At 39.2% G+C, this 16,350-nt stretch overlaps 1 protein-coding gene across 4 annotated transcripts in view; it reads right to left on the reverse strand.

Annotated features, from left to right (window-relative positions):
- The window catches only part of TOX (thymocyte selection associated high mobility group box), a 226,871-nt gene that overhangs the window by 31,411 nt on the left and 179,110 nt on the right, over positions 1 to 16,350 (reverse strand). For 3 of the 4 annotated variants that reach the window (XM_052788436.1, XM_052788435.1, XM_052788437.1), the window contains exons 4-5: positions 15,738 to 16,016; positions 9,013 to 9,243 (exon numbers count right to left, since the gene is read on the reverse strand). In XM_052788436.1, the coding sequence (XP_052644396.1) occupies positions 9,013 to 9,243; positions 15,738 to 16,016 (510 nt within the window). The remainder of the gene's footprint in view (positions 1 to 9,012; positions 9,244 to 15,737; positions 16,017 to 16,350) is intronic. The other variant, XM_052788438.1, reaches the window with a different exon arrangement.

Genomic DNA, 16,350 nt, shown 5'->3' on the forward strand with positions numbered 1-16,350 from the left:
ATTTCTGGTCATGTTGGTGAGGGGCCTTGAGCACAAGTCTTATGAGGAGCGGCTGAGGGATCTGGGGTTGTTCAGTCTAGAAAAGAGGAGGCTGAGGGGAGACCTTATCGCTCTCTACAACTACCTGAAAGGGGGTTGTAGTGAGGTGGGTGTTGGTCTCTTCTGTCAGGTGTCTGGAGATAGGACAAGAGCAAATGGCCTCAAGCTGAGGCAAGGGAGATTTAGGTTAGATATTAGGAAAAATTTTTTTACTGAGAGGGTTGTCAAACATTGGAATGGGCTGCCCAGGGAAGTGGTTGAGTCACCATCCCTGGAGGTATTCAAAAAGCGAGTGGACAGGGTACTCCAGGGCATGGTTTAGGGGGCATGGTTAATGGTTGGACTCGATGATCTTGAAGGTCTTTTCCAACCGAAATGATTCTATGATTCTATGAGTCTATGATTTTAACTGCTGCTTAGTTCTTGTCCTCCTGGATCATAAATTCCTTGAGGCAGGCTTTGTGTCTCCTTGTGCTCTTCTACATGTTGGATAATATGAAACTCATCACTGGTATATATATAACTGAAATACACCTGTAATGCCTTGAGCCAAGTTTTTGTTCTGGTTAGTCATCTTTTCCCAATGAACTTCCTCTCAACTTACTTGTGGAGAATTATCAACACATCACAACACACTATGCAGCAGGACTCCTGCCCTGTCCCGTGTGGCTTGCACCCTTGTTCCCTTAGGGGAACAGATCTCCCTTCCCCCAGTCATCATCACAAGAGCCAAAACAGGCATGCAAATATCTGCAAACGTCCTCAGTTTTGAGTATCAGGTGTTAATGGAAGAAGACACCACTGAACTACAGTCCCCTTTGATACTAGAGACTTGTAGACAGTGAGTTAAACTGACTGATGCTCTTAGGAGAAAAAGACACTTTCAGACTTTGTGCCTCATGGTAGTCTGAAAAGGCTTTGTGTCTCCTAGCTGACAAAGCACATTACAAAGAACCATGCTACTTCCCTGGCTTTGCCTAAATAGCTGGTACGAGGATGACAAAGAAGGAGAAGTTTTCAGTTTATCTTGTGGATGTCTCCTTAGAGCTGAAACTTGCAAGCAAGTTATATTTGTCTTTTTAAAATGATGTAAAGGTGCCCACATTTGTTTTGATGGAAGTGTTCCATAAACCCACAAAAACAGTATATGCAAAAATAGCAAATCAAAAAGCAACATGACCGATTTTGTCTTTTTGATCTCCGCAGTGTTATTACCCATGGGAGTGTCATTTTCACAGGCTACAGTTACAAGAATGGCATCTGATAAAATACAGTAGGCTGCAATCCAGAATTAAATTCCACATTCGATTGTCGTTCCTGGCCCTACATACCTAGGATCATAGAGAAAACTTGTATTTTTTCCAAGTGGGAGACGTATCTCTAGTTTTAATCTTCTGATTTTGCAGCAAAGGCACCTAGAGCTGCACACACTCGTCTAAAATATGGAGAGAGATATTCCCACAGCAGTCAGAAAAAAAAATCCTCAGAATTGCTTAATGGATACTGAAATATGTTACCATTTGATTTTTAATCTAGGTACATACAGTAACAGAAAGAGGCCCAGGGCTAGCTATATGGCTCAGCAGTCTCTTTGACTGTAGAGCATGAAAAAGACACTGATGACATATTAGAGGCTTAGGGGAAAGAATTCAGTCTTTCTGGCATGCAGGGGAAAGATCACAGGCCAAATTCAGCTCTCTCACAAACAGTGAGACTCGACAGAGATCACTGGCAATTGCAGGCATTTGCGCCAGGCCTAAATTTGACCTTATAGGCTTGATGCTTGCAGCTTACAGGAGAGGGACTGTACATTTTATCAGAAGCATGTTGGATGAAAGTTGGGTGCAAAACAAATGACATTAAACATATGATTTATGTCGTGATTATCTGCACTTGCTGGTATTCTTTTTGTTTAAAATAAGGGTGTGAGCCTGAATGGAGCACAATAATTGGGCCTAAACCCAGTTTTGTACACAAAGGATTTAAAGCCATGTTCCTATCGAGCTTGAATGTATGGGTAAAGGGTGGGGAAGAAGAATGAGTAGAAAATTAAGGCTATTACTTATGCGTGTTGCTGTGGCAGTACTTGAAATGCAGGGTCCTTTTGGCCCAGCTCCTTCCAAGTACAACAAGAAGGTGAAGTGCAGTTACAGTCAACATTCATAACTCGGCGGCCATGTGCGATATTTATCTAGAAGCTGTGTCTATTGTACGTAGCAAAGAGATATTAGAAATTCACCCCGGGCAGGGGGGTGTCTGATGTTCCCCATGACTTCAGTGCTCCTGGGAGGCTGCAGGAAGACCAAGCTGCCAGGTGGGCTGGGCAGGACGCCAGCAGACGATAGCCTGTATTACCCTATACAGAGTAAGATGTGGCAGCTCCTGTGGTGACCTACATTAATTTTATTTTTTTTGCAGCAGAGGGAAAGGTCTCCCATCCTGAGTGTACAGCATGGTCCTGCTCAGCGCAGCTCTGGGTGGGAGTGGGAAGGGCCAGCTGCCAGAAGTCCTGCAGCAAAAATGGATTGTAAACAGGGGGCCTGATACTGCCCCCTTCTAAAGTCAGTGGAAGTTAAGGGGTTCAAGGTTTGGTCCTGTGGAAGCCAGGGCAATAGAACAATCTGAAGATACAAATTTATATATATGTACATATATATACATAGACATGAGTTTGTGTCTGTGAGTATGCCTGCCTGTTCTTGGCCCATTTGTGTTCTGGCTCATTAAGCCCAGCAGCTTGCAGAGGAAGGGAGAAGGAGCAGACACCAGGGTGAGGATCAGTTGTTTAAAACTCTTGATGCACTCGCATAGAGCTTCAAAAGGTAGAGATGCAATTTCAATACAGAAATTTGTCAAGAAAAACAGTGGATCTCCCAAACAAGTCTAAGGCGCAACACTGGTAAAAGCGACTGCTGGTGCAGGGAGCTGGGAGGGGAGGTGTAAGGTTGCTGTCTGTTGTGCCTATTCCTGAATCCATTTTGCTTGTAATTCACTTTGGCAGTGTGCACACAGATGTGCCTTCGCTTCCTCTTCTCAATTACAAAAATAAAACAAAGCTAAATTTAAACCTTGCGTGGTCGTTTATCTACTAAACTGAAGGTACATTCTCATCCTTTTACAAGTGTTAAAGTTATTCCTTGGAGATTGCTTCATTAGCAGGGACATAATTTTTTAAAAATGTCCTTTTTAAAGGGGGAACAAGAAGTAGATAAACAAACATTTGTGTGAGTATATGAGCATATATAAGAGTGAACAAACTGTAAATTTATGTTTTCAAAATGCTACTGACTACCTTGACCTGACGGTCTGCTTATCCTCTGGAGCTATTTCAGCAACACACTGCAGTCCCCTGAACTGTCTGACATCCTGAACACTGGGCAACCCAAATGCACAGCCACACAACAGAAACACGATGGCTCTTCCACCCATGGGATGAGCTCATTTGTTACATCAAGCGATGGGACAGCAACACGGCATTGCACCCTGGGAGGGAGGAGGAGCTAGGTTAGGTGTCCCCAGGGGCCAGGCAGAGCCAAGGCCTCTTGAAACACTGATCTTGGATCCATTTTGATCTGACTAGTGGTGTCTTGCATCACAAGAGAAGCTTTGGAGACATGAAGTGTTGGCCAGCATTACTTGTAAACCCCCTCCTGATCTACCTGATTCATCCTGGCACTGGATAATGTGGTGCTACATCTAAAACTTCCCTGTGATCAAAAGAGAAACTTCTAAAACACGCTTCATTATTTTTCATGCCCAAATCAGTCTGGGTTATTTTTAGTGACCAAAATAGAAACCCTTGAAAGCTTGTGGGTTATAGCGAAAATGGTAACAGCATCACAAATGTTGACACTAATGCACGTGGACTTCAATTTACTTAAGTATTGGTAACATACAATCCAAGTTCCATCAGATGTTAAAGAATAAACTGCAGCTTTTATCTAGTGGGTCTTTGAGCACCAATGAGGAGTAAATGATTTGATTTTGTGAGCTCCAAGGATTTGTCAGCTGCCTCGTAAGTATAATTCTGGCTCTTCATATTCCTGCTGCTTCTAATTTAGCAGGACAGGCTCATAATTGAAGCAAATTAACTATTTACACTTGCCACTTCTACCGGGGAAGAGGACACATCAGCGGGAAAGAATGAGTGGGAAATTAAATTCTTCCCACTTGTGTCAGATCTGCCCTTATATAAACACATTAACAGTAATTTCATGAGGCGTCAAACATAGGAATAAATACTGAGGGATGAAATAATGAGGTGTTGCTATTGAGCTGAACTGTTGCAGCTAATATTACTGCATATGAATTATGCAGCCTGAAAGAAGGCATATGTTACAGCACTCAAACAGTCACTTCACCTGCTTCTTCTGATCATTAAGTTTTGGGTCCCCTAGGTGAATCCATCCTTCTTCCCGCTGCAAGGCCAGTTCAACATTGAAGTAAACACACACACACACATATGTATGTATGCACACTAAGCTGTTCATAGGAGGCCAAATTCATTCCTGCTAGAATTCCAGTTAAGTCACTGAAGTTACACCAGAGATTAATTCTGTTGAATGTTGAATAGACATTCAATTCCATTTTTAGAATAATAGCACATTTATTAAGGTCTTTGGCTGAAGTTTTAAAGTTACACTAATGTAAACAAGAACATTTTGTTTGTAATTTGCCACATCTATTACAGCTTTACTAGGACTCCAATTAGAAACTTAAGGTTCATTTAGTACACACACATCTGGTACTGATTTAAAATTACTTTCCTTTTTCATTTAAGGACAGAAAATGACCTAAGTAGCCTTTTTACCCAATTTGAACCAGCATTCTGTCTGAAAGCCAGAGACTTGACCATTTAGCATGCTGAACCGTCTTTCCTGGGGGGTGTTTTTCTCCCCTTTGCAGTAAAAATGTGTGCAAAGGGCAAAGATGTACATAAATAAGCTACAAAAATGGGATGCACAGAAGTGTAGTACTGACTAAGGAGAAAACAGTGTTTGTGATTGTAAGAGAGGAACTAGAAAAGGCACTGAAAACATCCCCGTGCTATGGCTACAGCACTGAGGAGAATGTATCTCAACAAACTACTGCTACAGCTGCTTTCCATTCACAGGTTTATTAATCTGAACAGTTTCAGAAAACATTTACAGTGAAAAATGAAGGAAAATGCACAGTCCCTGCTTCTGATCATGTGTAATTATTGTCCCCAATTCAGAATTTGAGAAGAAACCATGACAAAGTCCACCATGATCACTGAAGTCCTTTTAATTTCTAGACTCCTCTGTGTAGATAGGTTTGGACAAACAAAACACAGGCACACACACCAGCATTGTTTGGAAATGGCCTTTCTACTCAGAAATTAATGGGAATAGTTATAGCATATGACCCCAAAATGCAAATGTCTTCATATCGTAACATGAGAGTGGAAGTACACCAGTATCTGCTTTAATCCAATAAATTGCAATATTCTCAGGGTAACAGCATCAGAGTATGATCCATTTTAACTATAACTCCCCGCCAACTTCAGTAAGGCACCCACTGTTGTCTAGTTCATAATAACGCTTCCTTTTTTGTCATTCAAATCCTATTTTCTCAAACAACATTTTCCTAGTTTCTTCACGGTTTGAAAAACATACGTGGTTCTTGCACAAACCCTTTCAAGCTACAGTCTAATATGTCAGGTTATCAAAATTTTGTTGCAAAGGCTTGGACATGCATATACTGCCCTTAGGTTGTTACTGTACTGAGTTTCAATACCGTTATTTATTCTGTGGTCAATCTTCAGGAATAAACAAGAAGAATTCTATGCATTTCAGAAGAAGCTGTCTCAGGTCGTAGGAACAAAGAAGATTTCATTTTGGCATGAAAACATGAGGTTATTCTTCTTTCTCAATAGCTGCATTATGTTCTACTTTCTGATTCATTTATATTTACTATTTAAATAGTAAAAGGAGTTCCAATTCAGGAAACATAATTTGGAAACATAATTCTATTTGAATTCCAGAATAAGCATTAGCTTCCAAAACATAAAAGCCAGAAGCTTTATGATAATTGAATCCTTTCAGCAAGTATAATTCATCAATAAAGTATTCCTCTAATGATGTTATTGTTTCTTTATTTAACTATTTTTGAATTTCTGAAGCTTCTTCAATGCCAAATACCAAATGCTACATTAATCATTTGTATTTTTAGAGTCCAATTTTCCTAGCAGAGACATGGGTTTCATAACAGTTACTAATGCTCTGGATCTGAAACATTAGGCCTTTAAAATACAGACTATCTAGTCAGTTAAGATGTCTTGTAATCATTACTTTGTACTATTAGATCCCTAATGGAATAAAGAATGAGTTTAAATTTATTCTAGAAAATAGGATTGCCAATTTTTTTAAATAGGGACTATCTTTTATTCTTTTTGTACAGTGCTAGATTAGAAAGGGCCTGGGCCTGGAGTTTTAACAATGTGCTTAATAGATGATAATGAATAGGCAAAATGAGTCAAAGAGCAACAAAGATATGCTAACCCAAACTCTTGGAATAATGTGGCTTAAAAGTCTAGTTGCAGCCATTTTTTCATGGATGTGTCATGTGGATTCCATAACACATCATTCTGATGGGTTCCAACTTAAATTAAGGACAACAGAGATAAGGAATATAAGTTTTATTCTGCTGTTCCAGTGTAGGACTTATTTAATTATTGCTTTCAACCACAAATAGGAAATCCAAGTTAAAGCTGGAAATTTAGGGGTTTATGCACTTTTCTTAAACAGAATTCTATGGAAATACTTCAATTTTCTGCTGGTACTACTAACATGATAAGCTCAAAGGAAACATGCATTCTATAGTCTTTTAGGTTTATCTCCATTATATGGTCTTGGACCATTATTCATGAAGTCAAGTCTTCTGCGTTGTAAGCAGAGCAAATATTATGGAAGGAAAAACTGCAACACTGCAACAGCCACAAATTAAAGGTCATTATGAAAAATGGTGGAGAAAACCAAGCACAAGATCTGGCTAAATAAATAATTTTTGCTTGTTGTCATCACTAGAGGGATGTAAGATTAACTAGAGAGGCAGGCTCTTGAGAAGTCCAGGTCTCTGCCTTTCACCATTTCAGGAAAATTTGGATCCACAATCCAACAGGCAAGCAAGATGGGTCCAAGATACAGATCTAACTACTTGGAGCACTCCTGAGGTACGTGTTTGGATGTCCAGATTTCAACACAGGGAGCGATTCTGGGCAAGGACCTTTCTTTGGAATAGGAATGAATTTAAGCCAGATACCACAGTCTACAGTTTCTCAGCTTTGGCCGGAGGTCCTGGCCAAGCACAGCAGGGACAGCAGGCTGCTTCTTGCACGTTTGGGCAGTCTGCTGAGCAGTGGCTACTCCTGGTGAGGCTCAGCACTGTCCCTCCTGCTGGCTGGCAGGTATGCGGGACAAGGAGGAATGGCATCAAAACCTCTTGCTTGCGAACTTAACTAAAAACATTGTCAGTATTTTTTCTGAGTCAAAAGTGAACATTCATCATCATGGTCCCAAAACCTAATGTTTGACTGTGAGAGAACTGCTGTACTGGGAAGCTCTAAACAACCTGTCAGATCAAGGATGTAACCTTGGCCTTTGTTGGACATATTAAAAAAGGCAGAAGGAAGAGACAACAAAACAAAATAACCTTAATGTGCCAAGCCAAGTGAATTCTCTGACCCCTGTGTTCAGAAAGTTACCTTTCCTCCAGCTAAACCTTCCAAATGCTGACCTTATTCAACAGTGGATACTAGACAGAATAAGCTGTTGTTTTCTTTCAGTTAGTCAATGAGTGCCAAATCTTGATTCCTATTACATTGTTATCTTTAACAGGGATCTAGATGTACCTACACCACCCGGTTATTAGCAAAGAAAACCTTTTTTTCCTAGTCCAAATGAGTTTACCTACCAAAACCTCATAGCAATATTTTCCTTTTAATTCTTACCCTTATTAAATATAATTGTGTAATAATTATATGCTCAGTGTGAATGAATGAGATGCAGTTTTGTCCCAGTACTTTTCCTCTCTCTGTGCTGACATCAACCCCCACGCAGGTCTCCTGCAGCCAGTATAACTCTCACTGAGCATATCCTTTCCCTCCATATCTGTTTCTTTCTTAAAGCTCCCATTTCTTCATCTGCCCAATCCATTCTGTTGGCAGTTAGTAAAAATGCAACCAATAACAACAGAAAAGCAATGGTATGCTACAACGAGGATGAATAGTATTTGCCAACTGTCACCACATGAATGGGCTGAGCTTCCAGAGTTGCCTACTTTTACATAGCATCCAACTGACTCGGAAGAAATTCTTTAAAGGTTCAGATCCAGCTCTGCCAACCTCGTTACAGAATCAAGGCCTTTCCACAGAAGATGGAAGTTAACTATGAGATGTGATTGCCACAGCCCATGTGTATGCTGGAGGATACCCCAGAACACTGTTGATTTGCCAGTGTCCACCCTACGTCTCTTTGGGTCAACACATCTGTAATTCCTCTCATCAAAGCCAGGTGAGTTGGGAGAAGAAGTGAGCCCAGCTCCCCTTCTGGCATCGTGGGGCATGGAAGCATCTGCAACTAGGAGCTTGGATATATGTCAGGTCCCACTGCACAGATACAACTGCTGGCAGCAAGGTCCTCCTACACCACAGTGTCATAGACAGGACAATGCCATCATAAAATATTAGGCCCACCAATTTCAGTATAAAACAATCCTAAATATAATCCTAAAGCTTGTGTCACACCCCAAAACTAAAAAAAAATCTCTTTTAGTTGTTTCATACAGAAGAAATGAAACGATACTCTCCTTATCTCAGTCTCTTTAAATCATATTCCTGAGATGGCACATATTCAAGTTTCATCCCAGCAAACAAAAGAAACTGCCTACAGTGCTTAGATGACCCTGATAACATTTTCCTGAAACAAAGCCTCTGAGCTACAGCACATTTTGTACCTGTTTTTGTTCTTCTCCTAAGCCGTCCCACATTGAAGCTACAATTTTAGAGACTTCACCAAAAGTAGCATTGGGGTTTTGGCCCTTGATGGCTGCTTGAGTGTCTCGAAAGAATAATGCATAGGCAGACACAGGCTTCTGTGGCTCATTTGGGTCCTTCTTCTTCTTCTTTTTGGGGGTTTTGGGTTTCTTTCCCATATCAGAAGCAGGTCTCTTCTCTCCACCATTGACCTGTAACATAGAATTAGAGAAGTACTATAAAAAAAGCTAATTTACTTCAGTCCATCCATCATTATAGCTTCTGTGATAGGCAGAGATTTTGGATTTTGCATGAAAAAATGGAATTTTAGTTGCCATCTTTGATAATCCAAATGTTGACACCACCTGACCTAGTCACATGTATAAAATTCGTAAGTATTCCAGATTATGTAACTTTTTCCCTCAAAGTGCTTTATATTTTGCTTTCATTTAATTGTTATAATCTCATTTATAGTTCATCTGGTCATCTTTTCACCTCTTGTAAGTTTTATTGCTAATGGCTATAACATGCATATAATGAGTAAATTCAAATGAAATTAGTTTCATTATAGCCTGACGACCAGTTCAACCACATGAACCACCTGCAGACAGCAGGAACACTGTCTTTTCTACCTTTTCCTTATCCTCACCCTTTCCTAGAAATACTCCAGACTAGTGTTCAAATCAATTTCTACTGCAGCTGGTGGGACACCTTTCAGGGAATTTGAAGAGAATCTGATCGTGAATAAAATGATTCAAATTATAGACATTCCCCTGCACACCTTTTAATTAAAATCCAAAGAAATAAAGCTTTACTAGTACACACAGTTTAGACCACTTTGGAGTATCAGTTCTGGTCCATCTGGATTTAGCTGCATAGTTTTTCCTTCTGCTCATGTAAAAGCAAATGGTTTGAGAAAAGCAGTGAAAGAGTGTATAAAGAAAAGTGCATGTGCATTATTTGTGTACCACCTGAAAAAAACTGCACATGAGCATTTGTGCAATTTTTTTCAATGCAACTATGCTTTGCCACTGAATAGCTCAGAGACCCTGCTCACCAAAGCACCCTACTTTCCTAGGTGACTTACAAGCACATAAAGGGACACTGTCCTGATTCTTCAACAGATTGGAGCTCCGTGTCAAAGCAGCTTCTCTTGATATGATCACTTAATTCACTATACCTGTAGCAATGATGTGTGATCTTACCAGGGGGTTCAAAGGCTTTTTACTCTTGTTGGCATGGCCAGAGTACTGCGCATCATAAGCGTTTTGAAGTACGAGAAGATCAAGAGCATAAAAAGTATGCTTTAGGCTAAGGATTTACTAGGCATGACTTTTATCACATCCTTGTATCATTATTTTTTAATAATGCATATCAAGTGACACAGGAGAACACAGGTGTTCAAATCAGTGGAACTGCATGAGGAAAATGGCTGGAAATTCTCATTTTGAGCAAAAAACTTTTTCATTTTTCCATATACATCACTGTGTGGTGTCCAACAGTGCCCAGGTGACTACAGTGAACAACCTGGATCTCTGTGGCTTACTAAACACAGCATCAAAGTGATGACCACAGTTTGAAAATGAAGTTGCTTGTTTCCTGAGCATTATGTTACAATAGATATATCTTTAATACAAGGTTAATGGACATGGAGCCTATTGGCAGCATTTGGAAAATATGGAAAAACAGAAGCAGTGTGCTACCCATTATTAAGTTATCCAACTTTTAGTCTCTTGCTATTATCTCATTCTACAGGGTACACAAAACTACCAGCTGAATGGTGATTAACTAGGGCTCCCTAGTTCATTTGGCAATATCAGTCTAAACTCTTCAGACAGTTCTGTGCAAAATCTATGAGCAAGGAGGCTTGACAATAATTTGGGCTATACTTAAAATTTTACCTCTATTATTTGCTAAAGTTTTCCTCTTTTCAGAGTATTTTTGGACCAATGAGATTTAAAAGTTCTCTGTATATTAGGAAACCACATTACTTAAACTACCCTTAAACTAGGTGATATGCTGCAGAAACCTGTGTAAAATGTCATCTGGTTCTCATTCTGAGAACAGCTCTAAAATCTTATTCTCCAACCTGAATGATCAAGAGGCTTCAAAACCCCACTGTTAAAAAGGGAGTACTCACAGGGGAAATTCTGTTTGTCTTATATGAAAATAATGAAATAAAAAGAATACCAGAATTCCAGTACTAATAACCTTGCAAATGGCTGAGATGATGGCCTACCTTATGCTCCCATCAGTCTATCAGCTTCATAGACTCCACTTCTAACCACCAAAGCAGAGACAGATGGGAAATAAAATAAAAACCATATATATTCTGCTAGGCATAGACTTGTGCCTCAAAATCCCTGGAGGTGTAGTTAGCTCATGGTAATCCACCTCCTGTCATGGCTTATTGCTTAATTATGGTGATGTATTTAACTTATTTATCACAAGAAAGCAATAATCTTTCACTTTAAAAAAGTGTACATTAACCATGTTGCACACATAATAGATCACAAGAATATCTAGTGTAGGATTTAAAACTATCAAGTAAGGCACATCGTTGATATCTAAATGTCCCTTGAGAAGCTGGAAAATGTCTATAAGCATATTTAAAATAAACTGCAATAGTACCAAAGCCTTTAATGGAGCTAGGAGAGCTGTTTTATGCACACTATCTTGCAGTAATCGCTGTAGTTTAAAATAGATTTTAATCAAGCACCATCTGCATAATAGGCTGAACAGACAACATAGAAATCTACTTATAACTCTTATCATATAAAGTAAATATTGTAAAACCTCTACCACATAAAGAGAATATGCTGCAGCAGTTCTTTCGTAATTGTGTTTCTGTTAGTTAATTCTTGCTACTTGCAGTCCTCTCACTATCTTCCCTCTAAAATACATTATTTGAGATTCTCTCATAAGTGATATTCAAATGAGCATGGAAGAAAACCCCATTATCCATCTATGAAGAAATACATATTTGTGAACCAGTAGTGCTTCCAGTAGCTCACAATTATGCTTGGCAATAACCGAATACATGTTTAATGATCCAACAGTATGAATTACGGCAAGAATTACAAAAATGTAATATTCCAGCGTTGAAGTGGTCAGAATAAAGCATGTGGTAAGTGGCCACTTTGTTTAGAATGTTTTTATAGTTACTTACAACTATTGCTTTTTAAATTCTCCCTCTTTTTGTCTTCTAACCATAGTCCCACATAGTAGATCTAGAAGAATTAAGGAGACTTAGGGATGTACACCACTTGCAGAAACAGTATCCTTGGTCTGAGACTACATTTCATATTTCCATGGACCTAGCAGATTTCCGACTGTATATACATAGCCTTTTAATTATTCTACTGTTGTCACTGATCTTATGGTCAAGCAACCTCAGCTGTCTTGCTTTTAGAGCAACAGTGTGTAGGGCAACTGAGCCCTCTATAAGGCAGCTCCTTTCCCTTTTTTGCAAGGGAATATATGACATTTAAAGTCCAAAAGGCCTATATGAAAGAGCCTTTATGAGAATGAGTATTGCCAAAAAATATTTAGCAGCTGCTGCCATTAGTTCTGTGTATGTTGGATAAGGCTCACAACAATTTGAATATTTACCTTAGAATGAACATCCAAGAAGCTCAGTACATGAACAATTACAACAGTTTGTAAAGTTTCCTTATTACTGGCATTTGGAATATGTACATTAAGCTGAAATGGTCATTTCCTCCATGCATGGAAATCAGTGGTTCACTAGGGATACAATTCTATTTCTAGTCCAAATGTATATAATGTACATATTTGTTCATACTTTCCGTCATCCTCTTTTTACGAATTCATGCAAACATGAACAGGACACTGAGATTTCTGTATTTTTTTCTCTAGATAGACATAGGTATAGTTGTTAGGGATTTCTCTACCAAATCTGCTATCAAAGGACCAGTGGCTTCTCTTTCACATGTAAGGCTGGGTGTTCAGCTGGTATAAATTAAGGGAGGTCATCCAACACAGAGGTGGTTTTCCGTTTGAAAATGTACTTTTTCTTTTTCACCAGTGTTGGTACATAGGCAAAAGTCTTCTCCTGCTAGTTAAACAGGGAGAATGTCACTGTTGCTGTTAACAATACAGTGAATTCAGTTGTTTTTTACATGGTCCTCATGGCAGGAACATCTTACTGACTTCATGAAGCTGCTCCAATGTGGCAAGCTCCAGCAGCTACTACATGACTGCAACATGTGCGCTTCTACTGAAGGACTGACTAATGAGCTCTGGCCCTGATCTATAAGGTAATACCACACATCTCTATGATAGTTTATAAAACAAAGAGAAAACTCCAAATTTAGCAAAGTTATATTCAGGCAAAAGATGGAGGTTCTCACAAGAGAGAGAACGACCGCTCTATCTCTTCCTGTCCCCATCCAGTGCCGCCTTTCACTGGGAGGAGGATTTCTGGAATGAGAAGAACTCTCTCAGGCCGCTCAGAAGCAGCTCTTAGAAAGTGTAATACTGTTGTGGCTGGGGAGAAAGATCTCCACAGAAAGCTGGTTTATTCTAAGTATCTGTATCCATTCATTGGCAGCTTCCAAGAAGAGCAACGTGACAGAAAGATATACAGCGGAGGGGTTTAAATCGTAAACTACAACAATACACTAACTTCTTACGCCAAAAATTCAAGCCCTCTTGTCTTTTACGGAGGGAACTACAGCAGAACCATTGCATCGGATCAGGCATGCCAGCCCACTGCCCATCTCTGATGGCGGCCAAATTCAGGTGTTTTCACAAAGACCTAAGAAATCCCACAGAAGACAGGTATGGCATAATCTGCCCCCCATCAAGCTTGCAGTTAAAACCCTACTAGTCGGAGACAAATTTAAGCCCTCTGTCGTTATGAACTAAATTTAATATCCTTTAAAACTTTTCTCTTAGAAGAGAAATTATAATTATTGAACTTTAAGGCAATGCATCAACTTCAGCATACCAAATTTAATTTCGTGTTATGTGTTGTGCCTTTTCTCACCTTTTTCTGCTTAGACTGAGCATGAGAGAATTTTAAAGACAGTGTTCCAAAATAACATGGCTTGTTAAAAAGTTGAACACTATATAAACTGGCTTCCACAAAGAAAGGACCAAGTTTTACTTGGTCTGCAGTGCTTAGTATTTCTTTATTGAAAACATTAGCTTCAGATGAGTCCTCTCTGCATGAAAGCACAACCCTCACTTTTGCTAGCACAAAGTGTTGCAGTGAAAAACTACATGAAAAATATGGGTTAAATAACTGAAATATTTGATAGCAGCAGAAAGGATATCTTAATTATTTGAGTGGATCTTTTCTCCAGAAGTTTAGAGCATCTTGCACACTCCCACCAATATATGTAAAAATATTAGCAAAGCAACAGGAGTAGCAAATAAATTATTCTGAAAAAGTAAAGGCTGCCTGGAATTATTTTTACATAGCTGCATTCTAACGTCTCCCTCAGTAAGGAAGTGCACATTTAAAATGTATGAATTATTCAGCAATTTTTAAAACCTAAAGTTTGTGAAATCAGGGGAAAGTCCTGAAATAAAACTTTTTAATCAGAATTTATTCAAAATGTAGTAAAACATATGTCTCCAATTACATGATTATTTTATAGCTTGAGGCATGAAAAACAATATAATTTGAAAACAAATCAGACTTACGTTTCTTGACTGGATTATACCTCCTCAGTGTCTCACAATACGTTTTCTTCACATTCCTCGCAAGTCTGCAACTTTTCCCAAGACATGGCCATGGTACACTACATGGTGCACACTACACTACAGGACTGCTATTTTGTAGCGACCATAAAATAGAGCTAAAGAGGTTCTCAATTTCAACATGCTCTGTTCCTGGTTTATGGGATGACTTTGTGCTAAGACCCAACCTTTTTGTGTATCAGCTTTTGTGTCTGCAAAGTTAAGATAAATGTGTATTTTTGGTAGGTTTGCAGGATTTTGTGAGGTTTGGGAGGTTTTCGTATGCAAAACCTGCTATATAAATTAACATTTATCCTTTATACTTGTGTATTTTGGGGAGGTTTTCAGGATTTTGGGAGGTTTGGGAAGTTTTTGCATGCAAAACCTGCTATATAAATTAACATTTATGCTTTAAAAAAATTTAATATGTAAATGACTATTATGACTTCATGCCTGTACTGACATTAAAATGAAGCTTAAGTATGTCATGATGGAGTCGGCACCTCCCAAAGGATAAATGCATAATGGGTCTTCAAGCTTTTCAAGGTAAGATTTTTAAAGTTCATAGAGGAACTTTCTGTTCTGGTTGCTATGATGTTCTGTTTACTCATCCTGTGACCAAGTAGCAAAGACTAGCATATTGTACAGGCTGTTCATACTTTTTATAGCAGTAACTTGATCTCTAACTAGGAACAAACATCCCTTCTATGCAAGTGAGAAAACTCAACCTTTATATTAAAGTCCTAAAGGAATGGCTATCCTTTGAGTGTTTTACAGGATTCCAGTTTGCTCTCACGGAAAGGAATGATGTCATTTACTCACACTGTCTGAAGAATTGACTGGAAACTACAAGTTCTGTATTCATAACTGTTCATTCACTTCAGTCAACCACCAACAATGTATAAAGTATCACCTTAATAACTGTGGCCATACGATCCATTTAGCAGGTCCTAAAAATATCCACCATTTACATAGTAATCCTAGCATCTAAGCCTACCTTAGAGCTATCTTCTCCTTCATCTTCATGGACTGAACTGGATGGTGAAGGAGTTGCAGATTTGCTTCCAGGTGGAGAGGGCGAGTTGTGAGGAACACTGTTTCCACCCATATTCAAACCAAGCTGTGCACTGAGCTGGGACTGGTTAATAGTAGTCAGCTGCCCGTGCTGCATCATTCCTGGCTGCCTAACATCTGCAGGTTGAACCCTTGGCCTCATGGTTGCCATCTGAGGATGGGAACTATACTGGGCTCCTTCTGTATTCCGTAAATCTTGCATCTACAAGAGGAAAAAAACTGTATTAAGCATATCACTAATAAAGTGTTCTGTTCCTTTAGACCTCGGTTGGCCTGATCGGCTATATAAGGCTTAAAAGAAATGGCAAGTACTTAAATAAACATGTAAATACTGGAAATAAACAGAGTAAGGATATGATCGACATTTGCATAACACTGACTGTTATAAACTATTCAGGCTCTAGCCTCAGCCCATGGGAATAGCAAAAAGCAATGAAAGCTTGTTTCTTTATAGAGGGGAACAAAAGGGCACTGCTTTCTGTAACTGCATGTAGAGTATTTCAGAAATGCTAACGAACAGGGACAAGTTTGCACTC

This window comes from Harpia harpyja, chromosome 5, assembly GCF_026419915.1.
Source record: "Harpia harpyja isolate bHarHar1 chromosome 5, bHarHar1 primary haplotype, whole genome shotgun sequence".
NCBI classification, from domain to species: domain Eukaryota; kingdom Metazoa; phylum Chordata; class Aves; order Accipitriformes; family Accipitridae; genus Harpia; species Harpia harpyja.